Source organism: Gouania willdenowi, chromosome 8, assembly GCF_900634775.1.
Source record: "Gouania willdenowi chromosome 8, fGouWil2.1, whole genome shotgun sequence".
Taxonomy (NCBI): domain Eukaryota; kingdom Metazoa; phylum Chordata; class Actinopteri; order Blenniiformes; family Gobiesocidae; genus Gouania; species Gouania willdenowi.
The window spans coordinates 26,635,037-26,656,703 of NC_041051.1; the positions used below are offsets into that span (position 1 = coordinate 26,635,037).

Sequence of the window (21,667 nt, forward strand, 5' to 3'; positions counted from 1 at the left end):
CTTAGAGAGTATCTGTGCCAAATTTCATGCTTTTATACCGAAGTGAACAATTATTTTACTAATCTGCTGCACTGTAACGCCCCAGTTTGACTGAGACAAGGAAGAGTCAGAGGAGAAAGGGTGAATCCAAGTGACAAACTGACTTCCAGTGAGAACAATGACACTTCTATGGCTCATCCTGTAGAAACCACACCTCATTTCTGCGTCCGTAAGGCTTCAGTGGTGGATCGTAGCTACAGCAGAAGTATTGTTTGCGTTGAAATGGGGCCGTTTCTCCAAGGGTACGAGTCAGTCGTAAGGCTTCTGCTCGGTACTCACTCTCTCCTGCAAAGCCGCCGAACTGTCTGTGAAATAAAAGTTCTTCAAAATCTCCAGAAAGCATTTGTAATTGTTCTTATAAGTTCCTTAAGTTGTCCAGTGTCCATTGCTTTGACAGTAGTGACATCAATTATGATGTAACCCTTCTGTCATTTCTTGGGTCACATAAGTCTAATGATCCATTCATTTTTCCTTTATACTAGCTTATCTTGATCAAGGTAGCTGATTCACGAAATAAATGTGGTTGTTTGGCTTCTTGACCAGTGCCACATTACCCTGGGATGGACTACTGACCTGTTCTATTGGTGTGAGTGTAAGGGGATAAGAAAAACAATAAAACCGACCATGATATTGTTACCTGAGAGTTGACTATAAGGCTGGCAGGGGGTCTGCTCAGGGGCCAAAAATGGAGTAGTTTGATTTCAAGTTGGCCACAGATTATAGTTGGGACAAAGAGCAATTTCATAATTTTTGTACCCTAATTTGTACTTTCACGTATAACTGATATATACAGTATGTAAGGCATCTACAATATCCAAGTAATAAATGATAGATATCAGTGCTGGATCTCTTAAAATGTTCTACAAGTTTGTGACCAATTTTTGTTTAATTTGGGGCAGTTTTGTGTTTGGAAGAAATGGCAAGATTTTAAAAGACCAGAACAGTTTTTTTGACAATTGTGATTAAATTGCGAATAAAAATGACTGTAGTCGTGTGATTAAGGCACGGGAAAATAGCACGCCCCTTCAAATATCGTGAAGTTTCATTGCATTTTTTAACTTAAAGGGACTGAGTTATTTATAATTGAATTCGATACTAATTTACGCAATGATTAATGCTTTCTCTGTCATTATTACTTCCTCCTGCGGGACAATTTGGATACTCTAAAAGGCCAGATTTAGCCCCCAAGCCTTGGTTTTTAAACACGTGCCCTATGGGGAAATGTACTTTTAGCATTTGTGTATTTTGTTACCATAGATATGAATCAAAAAAGGAATAAATTACTGTCAAAATACCAGGACACTTACAGAGCGTAGACAGTCATGCCAGGCCGGTCCTCGATCCTAATGGCACTGTCGGTGGGAGACGGTGGGCTCAGCTGGTAGGCCGTCGGGATACGAATGCCCACAACCAAACGACGAGAGAAAACCCCGTCATTCCGTGGGTACACTGTGATGATAATGGGTTCTGCTGTACCCATGGCTTCACCTAAGAACATGAATAAAAAGATAGAAAAGGTCAAATTAGGATTAAATAAAACACTCAATTAGATTTTGTGAATTACAGCTTTCTTTGATGTATTTCCGCACCAACTAATCTTTTGTGTCTGTTTATTGATACACAGTCGCTTTCTCTTTCTTTTCATAGTTTTCATAGAATTCATTAGGGATGTCCCGATACAACCTTTTCACTTCCGATACGATGCCGATATTGCAGCCTTGAATATTGGCCGATATCGATACGATTTCAGCACGAATCATACATACTTTTATTACTTATTTTGTAGTGTGGAATGTTAGAACAGGCTTGATCAAGTGATGTTACACAAACGGAGAACAATAGTCAACAATTCAAGTCCACTTCAGTTATTTTTTACTGTCAGTATATGGTGGGAACAACTGAGGGCGGGGACAAAAACAACAAAAACTTATTGGAGCCCGGAGATTTTAGATGCAGTCCAATAAAATCCGATATTCATTTTCTGGCTAATATCGGACTGATATCCGATATCAATATCGGATCGGGACACCCTAGAACTCATAATTCTTGATGTTTTGTGTTAGGCCAATCACTGATATCATAAAAGTCCAAATGTTACAAAGTTATTCAATTAAATTTCTTCAAAAGTAAAAATAAAAAATTGGGCTCAAACTAAACAATGATGTTTTTTTTTTTTTTTAAATTGAAACTGGTTTAGCTGATCAGGGATATACATTACATACTGAAATGAGATATTAAGTTTCACAGGTTGGTGAATTAATATCTGCCCGACTGTTTACCTTGTTCATTGCTTCCTCCAATGTACATGAGCAGTTTCCTCACCAACTCTCCACTCACTTGGTCGAAGGTTCGACCCTCAGACGAGACTGCAGCATATTTGGAGCCATCGTACCGTCTCACCTCAAAGCTCACTCCATCCTGAGGTAGACAAAGAGGCACAGGACACACACACACACACACACACACACACACACACACACACACACACACACACACACACACACACACACACAGTTGAGCTAATTTTAAAGTCAGGATCAGGGGAGAGGTTAACTTCAAGCATGAACCACCTCTGACACACCACTGTTGACAATTGGCTCCCAAGGACGAAAAGTGCACAACCATTGCACTTCATACTCAGAAGGCCCAGTGTGTTGTCTGCGTGTGTGCGTGACTGCACACACACGTGGGTGTGGAAGGCCGGAGCGGGCAGATACAGATGAAACAAATTTACGCTGATTTGACTTAATTCCTTCTTCTGCACTGCAGGGTTCACTCAGCTTGCAGAGAATAATGGGCAAGAGATGCACGGTCTTACATAACTGCACGCTGGCAAAATGAAAACACATACACACTCACACACACACACACACACACACAACCTGAGATCCCCCTCCACCCCCACAGAGACGCAGTGTTAACGTGATGCAACAGTTTTGCATTAAATATGATTTAGTAGGTTTAATGTGGCGCAAAGTCACTCAACTTTAATCAGTTCTGAAAGAATCTGCTGCTGATGTGGGTCATGCTCACTACTAACAGGATTATACTATACGGCCTTTAACTGCACATGGCTTTGTGGCATCATGAAAGTCATTCATTTCCCTTACATAACTCCAGGCTGCTATTAGATATAGACTTTATTAGTTTTGTTTGTTTGATACCAACAGCTTTAAAAGATTTGACTTTTTTTAAATTAGTGCATCATAATTGCTAAATATACTGTGTTATTGAATGAAAGCTTATGCTTATTAAGAAAATCCAGTTTAAATTATTTCATCCAACCAAAACAGCTTCTCCACCCTCATAATACTTTATATTTTATATTTATTTTAAGCATAATTTAATGTTTCCAAATATAGCAGGGATGTTCTATTAAAGGGTCCATGCAAAAGAGAAATTCCCTCCGATTTTAATCCCAATTTAATCAAATCTATGATTGTAAATTCTCCATCAGAATATAGATAAACTTTTTAGGCTTCTTCTCTCAATAGATGTTATTGATGCTGTTCATAAGTTCATCAATGTAACGAGTTTTCTAAATTAGTTTTTTTCTTATTTGTTTTGTGTGCGTTTTTTAATTTCCAGGTACTCTGTTTCTAGAACATGTACGTCATTGTGGTCAACATTTACTGTAGGTTTGTGTGTGTGCGTGTGCGTGTGTGTGTGTGTGTCTTTGAGTAACTGTCTCTGTATTTAATCTCTTGCATGGACTGACTGTCTGTATACACAAACCCAGAATGAACTGGATTTGTGATCAGAATAATTTCACTTTGTAATCAGTTGTTGAACCTTATATATATATATATATTACATTATATTATATACAGTAAACAGTGTTCTATTAATTCATGTTTTTGTATAGTCTTTTTATTTGTAGATTTTTTTTAAATAATAGATGCGTTTATACATAAAGTTATTCATTGATTGCTTTCCTTCATTCTTTCCTTGCTTCTATCCATTCTCTTTCCTCCCTCCCTTCTTTCATTCCTTGCTTCGTCCTTCCTCTTTGCCTCCTCCTTTCATTCTTTCCACCCACCCTCCATCCCTAAATTAATTCCTTCCTTGCTTCCTCTCTTCCCCTCTTCTCTCCTTCCTATCTATCCTTCCCTCTACCCTCCCTCCCTTCCTTCATTTCTTCCTTCCTTCCTTACACCCACCCTCCGTCCCTACCTTCATTTCTTCCGTGCTTCCTCCGTTTTCTTTCCTTCCTCCATCCCTTCCCTCCCTCATTGTTTCCTCCTTCCTATTTGCCTCCTTCCGTCCTTCCACCCACCCTCCCTTCCTATACCTTCATTTCTTCCTTGCTTCCTCCTCTTTTTTTTTACCTCCTTCCTTCCCTCCCTCCCTCACTTCCTTTCCTATACCTTCATTCCTTACTTGCTTCCTCCACCCTCTTCCCTCCTTCCCATCCATCCTTCCTTCTTTCCTTCCCTTCTTCTCATGGCTGACCTCTTTAACATTACAGTTTAAGTTTCACTGTGGAATCCTGTGGTAAACAGACGTTATAATGAAGTGGTTACACTGACAGGTAACCATGGGGGCTGTGATCGGGGGGAGTGTTGTAGTCCCTGTACTGTAGGGTCTGTCAGTGGGACCCATGCATTACAGTGGCTGTGACTTTAGGGGTGTAGCACATTGGATTTATCTGTCAAGTGTTGGCGAATGTGTGAGTAAAAGTACTGCTTTGTGCCAACTCATACAGCACAAGTGCATTGTGTTCTGAAAAGAGCCACACAATGTGTTATCAACACTGGGGCGGATAAAAGGCATCGTGTGATTATAGTTGCCTGAGAAGTCCTTTGTGCAGATTTGGTGTCGTCTGTAAACGTGGGCAGCTCCTCTGTATTTTGTGTCAGGTTTAATTAAAAGTGTATGATGTCGGAAGAAGACGCACGCTCCCCAGATCGCATGTCGAGCTCTGATTTCAGTTTGTGTCTCTCTAGACATCAGTCAAGTCCAGAGATTTGATGCAGCTTTAGTTTGGAGGTTTAGGTTGTTTCAGTACACGAGGAACACACACTGCACTGATGATGTAAAATGTTATGATTTTTATTTCATAAAAAATGTATTAAACGTCATTTTCCATAAAACTAAAGGCAGCTTTTTTTGTCATTGTGATTTGAAATATATGTTGTGAAATTATACATTTAGCATTATACTTTCACAGTGACTAAACCACAATAATCATAAGGCTTTTATCAAACTGACATTATTCTTAGGCACCCTTGTTGTATCTCAGCCAGGGCGCTTCTATTTTATTTTATTTTTAAAGTTTTCATAGTCTAATACGGATATCTTCTTTTGTCCCTCCTGAAATCCATTTGAAGTCATTCCTGAATGTGTTCCTTTTTCACTACTTCTCTTTAAATCTACAGTAAATCCTCCTTCTGTGTTTGGCTCTGGCCTGTTGTCTTTGGGTTTGGGTTTTGGAAATGTAATCCAGTTTCTGTTTTGCCATGTTCTCCCTGGCTTTTGGTGTTAATTATTTCTGTAAATTAGTTGTTGCATCACACGAGTTTGGCCATCATGAATTAAGATGAATTCAGTGCTTAATTATAGAACCTTTGTTCATGGATGATAGTTTCCTTTATTATTAACCAGAACCCCAACCTTCTTATAGGAGGATCCTGTATTGATCTTTTGACAGACGGCAACTAGGGCTGGGCAATATATTGATATTGGAGATATATTGAGTTTTGCATTTGGGTGAAATTACAATATTGCATATTGATATACATATTTTTTTTATAGCTTATTTTGTCGCAAAATACTCATTTTAGGAGTCGCTGCTTTCATGAATTCTCAGAACAGCAGGTAAAGCACAGTTAGATGGATTGCTGAGTGCGTCTAAACCCAGACCTTCCCCTATAAACAAGCCACACTATACAACTCAATCACACATGCTGACCCTTAGAGCAGTTGTTCCTTCTCTTATTTCTGCATCCAAGTACCCCCTTTGTCGTACTACAATTTTTGCTCAGAATACTGTGAAAAAACGAATATAAAGTATACTGTAATGACGGAATGAATGCGTGATATCAAACATTTTAAAGAAACTCATTTTGTAAATAAGTGGTAAGAAACAGTATTTAGTGCCTCCTCAATAGATTTATTTCTATAGTTTTATCATTTCAGGTCATCTCCCAACTGGTGTGGGACCAAGATTGATCCTTGTATTTTCAGTTTATTTTCCAATCAAGATAATTTCCATTTTCACTAATATGATTATCATTTTAACTAAAAAATAAACATTATAAACCCCCATTTGAAAAACACTGTCTTAGAGGAGAAAAAGCAAAAAGTGGCACATATTGTGCCGCTGTTTGTTAATACATGTGCTTGTGTGGCATTTTGCGTAAACAAATTTAACCCAGAATCATCTTTATGCTAAGTTTTTATTGACTTAAATTTATCGAGATTTATATCGAATCGTATATCGCCATGAAATAAATAAATAAATAAAAAAATTAAAAAAAAATATCGCGATAGGAATTTTGGTCCATATCGTCCAGCCCTAACGGGAACATCTCATCAGTTCTAAAGTTGTAAAGCCTGATTGATACATAAATATACAGTCTGACCTTCCATCAAACTTCTCTGCACACAAAGCAGCTTTCCATTTACCCATCATTTGAATCTGACGTGGCCTTTTGATTCAGATATCCATCAATGAGGTGAATGGATGCAACAAGGAGGAGGTACTGTATATTAGGCTGACATGCAGAGGGCATGACCTTCCTGCTCTGTGACGTCACGTCCCACACACATACGCACGCACGCGGGTACAGTGGGAAAAACAGAGAGGATAGATGTATTGAAGGTTATAACATCTTTCCTCATTGACAGAGTTCCCTTAGGCGGGTTCACCTCATGGGTCAGTGGAAACCAACTGTCAGGCTGTCTGACTAGGTTCAAAGGAAAACAGCTGTGGGAGGCATGAGCTCGAGGCTAATTTGACACATTTTAAGGATTTAGCGTCATTTTATGGAGTTAAATCCTGGATGAAGCTGTACACACCGTGCCGTACGTGCGTAACCGTAGCTGCAGACGCACAGGAATCCTCCATTTAGCTGCGCTAATGGCAGCTGGTTTTTAGAGAATAAACTTGTCTGGGACTCACTTACCTTAGTCTCGCTGCTGAGCAGTTTGTACTCGGTCTCCTCGGTGTTCCCGAAGAGCGAGTTTTTAACCATTCCAAACATGGCAGATCCCTCCGCCGGGCTCCGATGCGGACTGCTTTCTCCTCTTTGATCTTTTTAAGATTAAAAAAAAAATCTCCCAAATCTCCGAGTGACAGTTGTCTGGTTTACTGGCCTATAATCCAGATGTTTCAAACGCGTTGGGTTGAATTGCGCACAGCTCCAGATGCGCACAGGGATCCTTGGCGCGCAGACGCTCCTCCACAGAGAATCTGATCGTCTTTGACTTTTAGGATGAAAAGATGTGGTGATGATGCTCACTCCTCTGTTCCTTCTCCAGTTCTAGTGAACACAGCAGCGTCTCCGCCCTCCTCTCACCAGGGCGCACCGCATCACAGATGAAGTAACAGCAAATAGGATATACTTCGTTACTAATCTTTAGTAGGTTTGTAAGGACTCTGGAGGGTAAAAAGATCATTCTTCTTATACTGACTTGATTAGGGTCATTAGAGTTCACATGTTGAAAGCTCCCTTGTGATGTATATTTAGGTATCAGTGGCTTTACGATTTTATATTTTTGAAAAGGAAAAAAAATAATAAAACAAACTGCAGTGGAACTCTGTATTATATTTGTACATTATTATTATTATTAATTTACTGGAGGTGTGCACTTGTATTAATTCCCTGTAATTAACAGCCATTTTCTTTACTTTTCTTTTTTTTACTATGTTTTTGTGTTTGTTCTTTTTATAAAATATCCTGAAGAATCTGTAAAAAAAGGTAATTTCCCTGGTGGTATAAATAAAGTAAATAAAATATCTGATTATGATTCTGAAAATTAACCATGCTTTTATTTAAAGTTAACTTTGGATATACTTTCATACTTAGTCTGGGTCAGACCTGTTTAACTCAATAGGAATATGAAAATAAAAACAAACCATAACGATCTGGTGTCGCAGGGGCGGGTCTAGGATATCTTGTTTAGGGGGGCACTGCAGGGCCACAGACTTGGATTATGGTGGCACACTAAATTTAATTAAAAAAAAACAAAAAAAAACAGCCACTTCAAATCCCAGTTAATAAAACTGTTTACCCATCCTCAGGTATCTGAAGCAGTCTTACACATACAGTGGTTCTTTAGCTTTTGCTGGCCTTTCTCTCATTGTGTTTGTCAGCTAGGATGCTCAGGGATGCTTGAAAATGGTTGGATGTCCCCTACACTCTGCTTTTTTTCTTTTTTTTTTATACAAAAAACGAATTTTGACACCATAGCTGTTGGAGTGTCAGGATGGATCGGACTGTAGACTTAGTTGTCTTGGCTGTGTGTGTGTGTGTAGCTCTGCCTGTGTCATTTCCAATTGCTGTGCTGTGGGGGTCAGTTTAGTTAAAGCCACACTGGGGATAGGGTGAGAGGGGTGGGATCAGTTATAGGTAAAAATAAATGGAATGTTCAATAAAAAGGCTGAGGTATGGACGAAGACAAAGAACATTAAACACATGCAGTATCATCAGGGCTTAGAACAAATCACATTGACAGAGAATATGATAATAGAGATATATTACAAAGTAACTTCACCTTATATCGACTACACACGGACTTATAAGGTGTGTGCAATGTCAAGGTCAAAATGTGAAAACTATGATGGAGATCAGAACTCTGCAGTAAAGTTCTAAAATGATCTGATTTAAACAGTTAAACAAGAGTATATAATATTATTACATCAGTTGATCAACACTGGGGATAGTGTAAATAAAGTAAATAGCAAAGAGAGCGAAAGAGCTGTCACATATTGGAAAAAAAATCACTATTTTAAAAAAAATCTTGGAAAAAATACACTATTTCAAATATAAATACAATATTTTTAATTTCATAACTTTTTTAGGGAAAGTTTTAAGGGTTAGAGCAGCAGTCTGCAAAAATAAAAATATACCTTCTGAATAAAGACAATACAGTGTATACAATTCTTTACAGTTAAAATTATATTGAATAATGTTATATAAAGAACATTTTTTTTATTTTGTATTTGAAGGGCTACAAAAAATTACTTGCATTTGATAACACATGATCATGATGGTCAACTAATTTTTTGCCACATATCAATCATGCATATTAAAGCCGGCACGTAGGCAGTTAAATACAATTGTCCCCCACACAATTAAAATCTATTCCATAATAGTCTTTTAGTTGATTTAGTTATCTTTACCAGGGATTTAAAACTTAAGGTTAACCACAGGTGCAAGGAAAGTTGAGGGTCTGTAGGTGTTGCAGGAGGTGAAGTAGGAAGGTGGCAGCGTTAGTGCACAATGTGATTTATTTTTAGGTTGACAAATTCTTATAATTTCATTTGGTTTCAATGTAATTAATCGTTAATACCCTTTGTAAGAAAATAACAATTTATTTATATATATTTTTTAAAGCTATAGGGAGCCATGACAAAAGAGTTAAAGAGCCACATGAGGCTCCAGAGCCACCCAGTGCAGATACCTCTGTGTCCTCAATTATCTCTGGGTCACTGTCCACATTATGTAAGGATCATAGAATAAAGCTTCAGAAACACATTAATTAAACCCTGAAGCTCAGCGAGCAGCAGGAACCTTCTGAGTGTCAACATCTGATCTATGTCACAGACAAAGATTTACTTTGACTCTGTGACCTCCAGCTTCAGATGGGAATATTAGATTCATGGAACAACCAGTCACTGCACTAACATGTGGATGTGATGATGATTAATCTTCAAGTTTAAGTGTTGGTTTGAACTGCCAAACAATTAAGACATTTCAAAAATCTGATACATTGTAATTTAACATTAATTTTCCTCAACAAACTGAATGTCGTACATTTTCATGTGGTCCAGACTTGTGTTTTAAAGGATTAAAAGATAACCAAATAATATATACTGTAAATTACAGTAATTCATTTAATGTAAAATATTATGGCAGAACATCATTTTTACCAGGACCCACAGAGGTCAGAAGACGTTAAAAAAAATCCTAATTCCTCTTTGCGTCTTTTGCATTTTCTGCTGCAGATGAAGGGCTCTTGTGCACAAATCAAGATCACTGTTGGATGAATAGTTTCCGGGTCAACAAAAGGACAAAAAGGTAGAAGATACACACATTACTACACCACTAAGTGACATTTTTAGGCTGGGCTACCAGACTCGAAACACCACTCATTTTGTTCTTCTTGTTGTTTACACTAGTTAAAATTGCGACTCCTCTGTTATTCATAAACGGATCGGGTTGAAATTTGGTATTAATAATCTATGGATGTGTACGCATCGACGCTTGGAGCCCATCTCTTTCTTTTCATTTATTTGTGAGTCAAATATTACGACGGTTGGTGGTATACAATCATTGGCACATACCAATATATAATTGGGGCACATTACCCCGTACGTGTCACAGGGTGCCAGGACGACTCATTTTTCAAATGACTACTCCGTTAGTTCCCGTTAGATCCAAATGCAGTTTGGTATGAATACTTTATAAATGAATATGATGAGACGCCCTGTTTTTGAAATGGGGCCCGACTCCCCATTTCCGGTAATTTCCAAATTTATGGGAACATAGTTGTGTGATATATCGTTTCAAAGGTAATTCAACGTAGATTACGATTATGCCTCGCACAACTCGATTAGGGGAACCCCCTTTTTTTTTTAGGCAAAATCATTTTCTCATTTATTTGAGAGTCAAATATTGCGACAGTTGGTGGCACCGAATCATTGACACATACCAATATAAGAATGGGGCCCATTACTTCGTATGTGCCACGGGGGCGCCACCCCCTTTTCCGGTTATTGCTAAATTTTTCAGAACATAGTCGTGTGATATATCGTTTCAAAGGCAATTCAACATACATTACAATTTTATGTCACAATTTCATTTGTTTAACTAGGTGGAGCCGAGTCATTTCACTGAATTCTCGGGAACGTGGTATGTGCTATTCAGCGCTAAAACAGTAGTGGATAATTTTAGCTCCATAATGATGCCTTTACACAGCTGCACAGTGATCAAAACAGTGTGTGTGTATTTAAGGCTGGGTGTTGTTCAAACACAGCTTTCAAAGGATCCATTGGTACTGCAATCATTGCTTTATTTGAGAAAAGTAACAGAAATCATCAATATCAATCACAGAGTTCCTTAGGAGCAGTGTGTAGTGCTCGTCTTATATATTTCACTTTGGATCCAGCTTTACTTCTCCCAGCCTTTCCCTCCGGGCTGCGTGGGCAGCCTGAGGCCCACCATGCCGGCCGCCTGCTCGGGGCTGCGCTCCCCCTTGGCGTGATACAGGTTGTGGAGGACCATGTGGTTCCTGGTGGAGGTCAGTAGACACAGGTAGGCCTGAGAGGCGTGGTGCGCCTCCTGCTGGGCACGGCAGTATCTCTCTCCTGTTACCTGTAGGAGACATCCAAGAAGAGAAAATACTGAATTATGTAGCGATGAACTTGGTTAGACCTTAACTATAACATTCAAACACCCATTAAAGCAGTGGTTTCTAAAGTGGGGCGCAGGACGGCTTTGAGGCTTGAGCATGTAAAATAGAATAATGAGAAATGAATTAATACAGTTCCAAAATATGTCATTGCACATTATTTTTTAGAGTTATTTTTACAATTTTTAAAGAGGAATAGTCACCGTCTTTTAGCTTTTTTAATAATGGTTATTGGTTACATTTTTTTTTTACGCCATTTTGTGGAAATTTTGTAGAAAAAAAGGGGCCTTGAAAATATTTCATTCTTCTGGACAGGTTGATGAAAACACTTCACTTTGTGGAATGTATTATGCAGCATAAGACAAGAGCCTGAGGAGGATTAAAATAAATTATTTAGGTCAACTAAAGAACCGATTATTGTGTCTTATTTGTAATAAGAATAACTGAGTTTCTACAGCTTTAGTAAAATTAAAATCAAGACTTTTTTATTGCCATTTGAAATTAAATTTAAATAATCCAAATCACTCCCAAAACAAGAGACGACTACAAAAATAGCCAGAAATTAATAAAAAAAATTACAAAAAAAATAAAAACCATTAAGAAAAAACTTTGGACAAGCAAAATTTACATTTTTCCATGTTTATATATTTAAAAAAACCAAAACAAATGCTACCATTTATTTTAAAATGTGAGACTAATTACAATCATAAAATCATTCTTATGTGTTAAAGACTTTTGAAACACTGATTTAAGACATTTTAATGACAATTAAGGTATTATTTTTAGATTCATGAATTTAATGCATTTTAAGACTTTTTAAGGCTCTGCAGGAACCTTGAATAAGAAATAATCTGTTACAAATCAAACATGATAAACCAGTCACATCCTTTATGTACATGATGATGATACATGTATAAGTTTTTTCTCCCCAAAATTTAAAAGATTAACAAAAACCTGCCAAATAAGATTCATTTTTTTTTTTTTTTTTTAATTATTATTTTTTTTTACTTGCCTGTTTAATTGATTGATTTCCTTCCTTTCCAATCTGTATCTGCATGAACATTTAAACCTCCATAGTGCCTCAGACATGCATTATAAGGCCCTGGGATGTCTTCAGCAGGGATTAATACAAAATGACAAGCAGGAGTTCCTTCTAGCTGTTTTGCTTCAGTGACTGCACATGCATTCAGCCACCCTGGTGAGCCACGGCCACCCAAGCATGAGTAACACGAGCTTTGAGCCTATGTTGCCTGCACACTGCACAGACATAGAAAGAGAGCACAGGCACTTAGATGGACATGCTGAACACAGATTGCTTATTGCCACAAGTAGAAAGAAAGGAAGGAAGGAGAAAGTGGCAGTGGGAGGAGCAGATAAAGAAACAAAACATTTCCTACAGAAGGACAATAGTGGATAAAAAGCTGTTGTTTCTAGGGGTGTCCCGATCCAATATTGATATCGGTCCAGTATCAGCCAGAAAATGAATATCGCATTTTATCAGACTGCATCTAAAATCTCCGATATAAGATATAATGGTTTTTTGGATGACTTTTTTTAATATTTCCTATTTTATTTTTTTCATGTATTTTGTTCAATCATAGAATATTCTTATTCTAAAAGGTTAATTATATGTAATCCATTGGTTTATAATAAATGGGTCTGTTTTTTTTTTTTAATTAATTAATTAATTAATTTATTTTTTAAATCAAGCCATTTCTAACATTCCACACTACAAAATAAGTAATAAAAGTATGTATGATTTGTGCTGATATCGCATCGGATTGATATCGGTATCGGCCAATACTCAAGGCTGCAATATTGAGATCGTATCAGAAGTGAAAAAGTTGTATCAGGACATCCCTAGTTGTTTCTAATAAGTGTGTAAGACAAAAAATCGATTAAGCGATATATAGCAATATTTTACAGCACGATTTCTGTATCGATAAAAAAAAATGTCCAAATCAATTTTTTTAATCATGTTTTTTTAAACATAAAAAAAAAACATGTAATTGAGCTAATATATTAGCTTGGAAGTTGATGGCACTTTAATAGATGTATGTGGTTCCTTTTTTTAAACCAGAATTTAAGAACTTAACAGAATCAACTTATCACTTGTTTTTAATATTGGTACTTGAATTACAGTTAGTTACTTGTTCTCGTAAGTTTTAATTTTTTTTAATAAATTGTATTTCACACCTAATTTCAAACTATTTGTGATATATTATTCGATATAATATAGCGATATATATTTGTAACTGTTCGCAATGTACTGCAATGTATATTATACCGTTTAGTATCAGAATTAGGGCTGGGCGATATATCGAATATACTCGATATATCGCAGCTTGTAGTCTGCGGTGTTGAAAATGACCATACCGTTAAACTCGCGGACTTTTTTTTTTTTTTTTTTGAAATGTCATCTTAATGACAACATGCACAAAAGGGCACTATTTGTTTTAAAATATTGTAGTGGCATTATGTACAAAAAGTGCACTTTAATTTTGTGTTTTGAAATGCCATGTGAGTTGCATCCTGCACTAATGTCTTGTTTTGAAATGTCTCTGTGACAATTTTGCACAGAACGTGCACTTTCTGTTGACAATTTTATGTTTGAGCCACTCACTGTTTAATAAATACAGTTATGTCAACTTTGACTTAGTTGTGATATCCCCTTTTTTGCATGAAAGTTTAAAATTGGCATATATTAATGCAGTATGATCAAGAATGTTTTAATGTAGACATATAGAATCATCATACTGGTGTGATTTTGTGCATCAAAGTGTTAATTCAAGGGTAATGCAAAATATCGAGATATATATCGTGTATCGTGACATGGCCTAAAAATATTGCGGTATTTATAAAAGGCCATATCGCCCAGCCCTAATCAGAATATATCATATTGCGACATGCAAATTGTGAATCCTATCACGCATATTTCATGGCAATACACACCCCTAGTTTCAAAGCTGTTCAAGCTTGTCTGAAGCAGGGGTGTGAAAAGAAAAGAAAAATCGATTTCACGATATATTGCGATTTTTTGGGTGCTGATTTTAAAATCGATTTTTTTATTTTTATTTTTTTAAATTGATTAAAAAAAAAACAAAAAAAACAAAACATTTTTTTCTTCTTTTTTTCCTGATGCGTGTTTTCTACTGATGGAGACACTGTCACGTCTCAGCGGAGCAGCCTAACTACTGGGCACGGTGACCAGCTACTGTTCCTACATAAAAACCTTTCGAATTGTGCCACTTCCGCACCTCAACTTCGGCAGATGGCGCCGTAGAGCCACTTTGCTGTGCAGCGCAGCGCCATTTCTGTAGTAGAGGCAGTCACAGTGGCAGAAGAGGACTGACTCAAATCCCAAACAACATGGCTAACAAAATAACGCCTACACAGTACAAAGCTGACGTTTGGAAGTACTTTGGCTTCAACCCAAGTATCGTGATACGTATCGTATTGCAACAACCTTGCCAATACTCACCCCCAGTCTGAAGGCAGCTAATTAATTACAAAATGACATGTTGATCGTCCTGTTAAAGTCAGACCCAGACTGACGTAAACTGACCTATTGCCACTTTCTGGAATTTGTGTATTTATTATTTAAATGTATCAACAACCAAAGCTGCCATTATATAAAACCCACAGTACGAAACTGTATTATTCCATCTGCCACCAAACACACACACACAACAGGAGTGACACAGGAAGAACAATAAATAATGATTGTCAACATAAATGACACTGTAAAAAACATGACAGAGGTTAAAATTGTATGATTATAGTGAAGAATCTCAACTCAACGTCCTTATCAATCTTACGCTCCCATTTCATCCAGGAAAAGTCACTCATAATACTTGATCTAGTATCTGGAATCCTAATCAAATAGATAATAATACTGTGATGTGCTTTAACGGCGCTCAACAAAGACTAGAATAAAAAAACCCCATTGATGCAGATAATTTACATAAAATATCTATAATAAACAAATGATGTCAATTTATTCAACAATTCCTCATAGCAATAATAAATGTAACCTATACGTAAAGACCAAATTCCCGTATTTTGATTCACATTCTTAATATGACACATTCCAGGAGTTTTATCAAACTACAGAAATAATACATATATAAATGAGAATACAGAAAAGTTGACTACATGAGACAAAATTGCTACATAAAAATGCAACAAAAATATACAAATCTGGTTTAAGGAAACGCCAAGATGATTCTTAAAAAACAAACTAAATAACTAAGCAACAAATAGAAGAAAATTTAAGCTATTTAAAATAAAAAAGAGTCAAGAAGATATTAGCCTCAAAACACATTTCTCATCACAACAAAGCTCAATATATTTATTAAAAATAAATAAATAAATAAAACGAGAAATAAAACACATTTATATCACCTAAAAACAAACATAACTAAACAAAATAAGGGATGATGATTTATATTTGCTTTAAAGGGCAGATGAAACGGTGAACCTTATAAAGTGTCTGGATGGTATCATCATCATCATCATCATTATTATTATTATTATTATTAATTTCCACTTTGGATGTCCAATTTCTGTTGGACAACTCTGGTTCTCATTAGCTTCCAGCTAATAGTAGCATGCCCTTCACCTAGCTTTCATTTACAAATAATTTATTAAGGTTATAAAAAACATTTAGAGTGAGACGCTGTCGATGTCAATACGAATTGACTTAATAGTAATCGTAGTGTTTTAATTTTTAGCTGAGGAACATCAGTTTATCACTTCGTAGCTATTGTGATGCTAACAAGCTACAAGCAGTTTGTTATGGTGCTTTGCTTCCAGCTAGCATTAGCATTAGCACCGCTGTCATTGAGGCACTAACCTTGTTTTTGCGGTACTGGTCCATCACATAGTTGTAGGCCAGTGACTGTCTGTAATTCGGACCCTGACTCAACCGTATCTCCTTTAATATTCCCCGACAAACACGCAGCGGCGATGACAGCGCCGCCATGTCTGCGGCTGCTCAGACACACGACAGAGATGATCGACCCAGGCTAGCTCAATCCAACTCAGAACAATCGATCTATAAACTCTGCCCACCAGGGGGCGACATGTCCCTTTAAATCGCTGAAATCAATGCTGGTGTTACACGATGCACTAGTATGAAAACCGTTTTAACAAATAAGATGCACATATACTCTATACAGGGCCGGCTTTAGGTCATTCAGTGCCCATTTATTTTTAAATTACTATAAATAAATAATTATTATTATTATAGAAGTCTGAACACAGTGTACATATTATTATTATTATTATTATTATTTTTTTAAATGTCAAGACAAAACAATGCAATTCTGCGACACAACAAACCGTAAAAAAAAAAAAAAAATGTTAAAAATTAGAATACACTATGATCCAATATAACACTTACAGGTATAGTACCAATGTCCTGAGGGAACAACAACAATGGTGCAAAATCCAAAATCAATGCAAAACAGTGCAATCAAAAGGAAATTTCTACTTTCACGTTTGGTTTTACTAGTCAGTAATAAAATCTTAAAACCAAAGAACACAATGTGCAAACAACACAATATAATTATATAGAATAGAATAAAACACAATACATATAAATATGCATAAATATGGGCAGAAGATCAGCAGGTAGCTACATATTTTTAATATTAATAATTGATAGGAGAACTAATGCTGTGAATAGCAGAAAGCAACTCTATCTTGGTGCAGTATTAAAAACATTAATATTTACAGTAAGACTTTAATAAGCCCACAGTACTGCATTGAACACAGTAGAAAAAGATGTATTAATTTGATACAGTTTAGCATTCTATTCATTGATATTGCAATATTTAAAGGAAAATTGATGAATCAATTTCTTTTTAACACAGCCTTAATTATAATATATTATAGGCTCAGGAACATTTCGGTTTAACATACACATCACAAGCCCAAATGTAGTTGTGCAATTAATAATTTCACACTTATACTACTTATATTTACATGCTGAGCATTTTTGCTCATGCACAAAATAATTTACAATTGTGTGTAAAGTAACAATAGGATATGATATGATACAGCTGCACAATTTACATGAACAAATGCATGTGATTAATTATGAAGAACGAGCAAACTTTACTTTATTCAAAATGTTACAATAGCTGTAATTACTAGTTTCATGCAGACTGAAACGCAGATAGAAGTTTGCTTCTGATTGGATGCTGATTATTAATGATTTTCTTTACTTAATCAATCACACCTGTCTGTGCATGAGAGGGGCGGGGCTACAGACACCAACCGGAAATGGGAGAGAGCACGCGAATAAATGGACATAAACAGAAGCAGAGAACACGTGGAGGTGAGGAAAAAAAATGAGTGAATGAAAACAGAGAAAACGTTTGGTCACATTTTAATGTCATGCACACTTCCAGAATAGAGTTTTACGGAAGTTTATTGCATTCACAGAATTAAAAAAAAAACGTTTTGGTTTTTCTGAAATGATGAGATACGTTTTACAGGAAGCATTTTTCGGTTTTTCCCCTTGTAAAATTATTTCATCAACTCAGAAAACCCTTCAAATATTTTCTATGAAAACGTATCTCATTAATAAAAAAAAAAAAACGATAATGGACGAGTCAGGCTCCATAACTTTTGACCCGGACAAAATAAATAGTACTTTTAGGTCATTCTTTTCCCAGCTATACACATCAGAATCTCACACGGATAGAAATCAACTAAATAATTTTTTTGAAAATCTAGACCTACCCAAGCTCTCACGTGAAAATAATCTGAAACTAGACACTGCTATCACTCTGTCCGAAATCAAGGAAGCGATACAGTTAATGAACAGTGGCAAATTACCTGGTCCTGATGGATACCCGGTCGAATTCTTTAAAAAATTCTCAGATCAGTTAGCTCCACTTTTACTCGACATGTTTAATTATTTATTTCAACAAGGCACCCTGCCACCAACATTAATGCAAGCTTCCATCTCCTTAATTTTCAAGAAGGGTAAAGACCCACTAAACTGTGCATCCTACCGCCCAATATCACTCCTTCCAGTAGATGTTAAAATACTTGCGAAACTATTAGCTCGTCGATTAGAGTCCGTCATGCCCCTGATCATTTCAGATGACCAGACAGGATTTATAAGAGGAAGACATTCATATTCTAACATAAGAACGCTCCTTAACGTCATCCTCTCACCATCCCCCTCCAATGTCCCAGAGGCCATAATATCTCTCGACGCCGAGAAGGCCTTTGACAGGGTGGAGTGGGAATATCTTTTCTTTACCCTGCAACAGTTTGGGTTTAATAGTAATCTTATCACATGGGTCAAACTACTTCACTCTTCTCCTTATGCTTCAGTCTGCACAAATAATCAACGCTCTACGCCGTTTTCACTTTGTCGGGGCACCCGACAAGGGTGCCCGTTATCCCCACTGCTGTTTGCACTGGCGATTGAGCCGTTGTCGGCTGCTCTGAAGAGGAGAGCAGGATTTGAGGGTATTGAAAGATGGGGCATAGAACATCGGGTCTCATTATATGCAGATGACTTGCTTTTATATGTCAAAAACTTCCGATACGATACCGATGTTGCAACCTTGAGTATTGGCCGATATCGAGCCGATACGATATCAGCATGAATCATACATACTTTTATTACTTATTTTGTAGTGTGGAATGTTAGAAAAGGCTTGATCAAGTGATGTTATTCAAACAGAGAACAATAGTTAGCAACAGTAGGTATGAGAAAAACTGACCAATTTATTATTAACCAATAGATTACACAAATTTTAACCTTCAACATAATATCTACAGTATTCTACAATTGGATAAATGTAATGTAATATATTGAAGATTTTAGATGCAGTTCGATAAAATCTGATATTCGTTTTCTGGCTGATATCGGACCAATGTCAATATCGGATCTGGACACCCTATCTTATATCGCCATTTTGATAATAAAATATTGATATGAATTTTGGTCCATATTGCCCAGCCCTATCCATCATAATTTCCTTTCTTGTGTTTAAATTTGTCTCCAATTCAAATAAATTAAGGAGAACATGGAGACATAAGTTTTGAAACATCCTGTCATGTATGACTCTAATATAAAGCAGATATGCAGAATCACTAAGTCTCCCTGATGTTTAGTAAAGTGTAAAAGCCATGAGTCATGAAGCAAATAAATACACAGTTTTGTTTTTGCAACTATACATTTCCAGTGCTTGAAATATCTGTTGCACTCCATCGGTATAAAAGTCATGAACCCTCCTCTGCAGCACAAATGGCAGCATCAGTATCTCACAAGTGTGGAGAAAAGCTCACAAAGCCCAATGTTTGCTCAGCAATATTCACCGGATGAATCCAGACTGAAAATACCATAACTGTGACATTTATCTCCTCGTTTCCCGCATTGCTGATTGCTGATTGTATTTTCACAGATGTCTGAGATTCAGCTAAAGGTCAAGTTAAGAGAGCTGAATGTGTTGCAGAGCTGCGGTGGTGCTGCCTGTTGTGAAGCGTCTGTTCAGATTTGGCTCGACGATGGAAAAGCGGCAAACCCTGCTCGTCATCTCTGGTGTCTTGAGCGCTTGTCACCTTCAGTGAAAGGTAATTTCCTCTGAATTGTGGTTGAAAGGTTTAAACGGTTCTGGAGGGCTCATGAGAAACGGAGTCAAACTTAGCTCCTCAGACATGCTTCCGTGTGGTAGATAACATGTGGCTCTGGAATGGGATTCAGATGATAGGTGGACATTATGAATCCTTCATTGCAAAATCTGTCAGTGAAATCTCCTTCTATCATTGTTTTTCGACACGGATTTTTAATGTATTAAAATTCGTGCAAAAATACTTGCAAACCCTGCAATTTTTCTGAGAGACTCACAAGAGCTCAATGCTGGTGAAGAGTTTAAATAAAAAAGAAGAAAACAGTCTACACCCAACAAAAGTTTAGGTTCTCATTAAAAAAAACCCCTTTACAACAGTGGTTCTCAAACTTATTTCTGAATCCAAGTACAGTACCCCCTTTGTCAAAGTACATCATTTGCTCATATACAGTATATGCAAAAAAAAAAAAAAACTCTCATAATGATGGATTGAATGAGTGATAACACACATTTTAAAGAATCTCATTTTGTGAACAAGTGGAATAAAACCGTATTTAGTTCCTCCTGAAAAGATTTATTTCTATAGTTTTTATCACTTACAGTCGTCTCCTACCTGGTGTGGGACCAAGACTGACTCTTGTAATTTCAATTCATGTTCTAATCAAGATCATTTCTATCACCATTATTATGACTATCATTTAGCTAAAAATAAACAATATAAAACCCCTCATTTTTAATGCTTTCATTTGTTGATTTTCCACTCTCTCCCTCTCAAGCACCCCCTATAGTGCCATTGTGTACCCCCATTTGAGAAACACTGCTTTAAAACACTTATTTAATCCTTACCAGAGCCGTTTCTGGCTATATGTGACATGCCATGAGAGAACCATAAACAAGTCGGCCATTAGGCGTTTTCATTTGCTAAAAATGTGATTTCTAAGCTTTCTAATTATATCACACATATACAAATCAAATAATATTTAAAGAAGCTATGTTCATTTGAATGTTGGCCGTACATAAGGCACAAATCAGGCCGTGTGCTCATCTTGCTTAAGTCAAAGCGTCGCTGAGATAGGTAAAAACAATGCCTCTTTATATGAGGGTGTCGCCATTTTTGAGATTTCAGCCAATCAGCATCACTTGTCATGATCTCCTGGTGTCATGCAAACTTTTTACATTCGTTCTCCCATAGAGAGTCTGTGGTGAAATAACATTTCTTAGTTTTGTGTCATCAAATTTATTTTATGACAATTTTTCTAAGAAGAAATGACCATGGATGGAATTATGAAAGAGTGAAAATGTCAGCCATCTTCCTACAGATCCATGCAGGCTTTCCAGCTGAACAAGGACGTCTACGCTACCATGGCAACCATCAGATGACTTTAACCTCATCAAACCAGTTGAAGTTGCGTGAATGGAGCATTTCAAGTTATTTTTATTACATCTGTAGCTTC

General features: G+C 36.7%; 3 protein-coding genes across 3 annotated transcripts in view; 1 reads left to right on the forward strand and 2 right to left on the reverse strand.

The window, feature by feature from the left end:
• On the reverse strand, positions 1-7,521 carry LOC114467988 (heme-binding protein 1-like). Its single transcript, XM_028454567.1, has 4 exons — positions 7,167-7,521; positions 2,319-2,457; positions 1,347-1,527; positions 1-344 (listed from the first exon to the last, which is right to left on the reverse strand). Exons 1-4 carry the CDS (start codon positions 7,242-7,244, stop codon positions 167-169), a joined length of 576 nt encoding a protein of 191 aa, XP_028310368.1. The 5' UTR covers positions 7,245-7,521; the 3' UTR covers positions 1-166.
• Positions 7,522-11,252: 3,731 nt separating this feature from the next.
• On the reverse strand, positions 11,253-16,654 carry fmc1 (formation of mitochondrial complex V assembly factor 1 homolog). Its single transcript, XM_028455602.1, has 2 exons — positions 16,472-16,654; positions 11,253-11,579 (listed from the first exon to the last, which is right to left on the reverse strand). The coding sequence occupies exons 1-2, from the start codon at positions 16,598-16,600 to the stop codon at positions 11,376-11,378; spliced, it is 333 nt and encodes a 110-aa protein (XP_028311403.1). The 5' UTR covers positions 16,601-16,654; the 3' UTR covers positions 11,253-11,375.
• A 3,490-nt stretch (positions 16,655-20,144) lies between these two features.
• Positions 20,145-21,667, forward strand: part of grin2ba (glutamate receptor, ionotropic, N-methyl D-aspartate 2B, genome duplicate a) — a 180,908-nt gene continuing 179,385 nt past the window's right edge. The window contains exon 1 of the mRNA XM_028455112.1: positions 20,145-20,217. The gene's annotated coding sequence lies outside the window, so the exon portion shown is untranslated. The remainder of the gene's footprint in view (positions 20,218-21,667) is intronic.

Bases quoted from the DNA above. Each gene is read 5' to 3' on its own strand.
- fmc1 (XM_028455602.1), bottom strand. From the start codon at position 16,600: ATGGCGGCGCTGTCATCGCCGCTGCGTGTTTGTCGGGGAATATTAAAG. The intron at 11,580-16,471 runs GTTAGTGCCTCA...TGTCTCCTACAG, and splicing joins ACCAGTACCGCAAAAACAAG to GTAACAGGAGAGAGATACTG.
- LOC114467988 (XM_028454567.1), bottom strand. From the start codon at position 7,244: ATGTTTGGAATGGTTAAAAACTCGCTCTTCGGGAACACCGAGGAGACC. The intron at 2,458-7,166 runs GTAAGTGAGTCC...TGTCTACCTCAG, and splicing joins TGCTCAGCAGCGAGACTAAG to GATGGAGTGAGCTTTGAGGT. The intron at 1,528-2,318 runs GTAAACAGTCGG...TCATGTTCTTAG, and splicing joins TGGAGGAAGCAATGAACAAG to GTGAAGCCATGGGTACAGCA.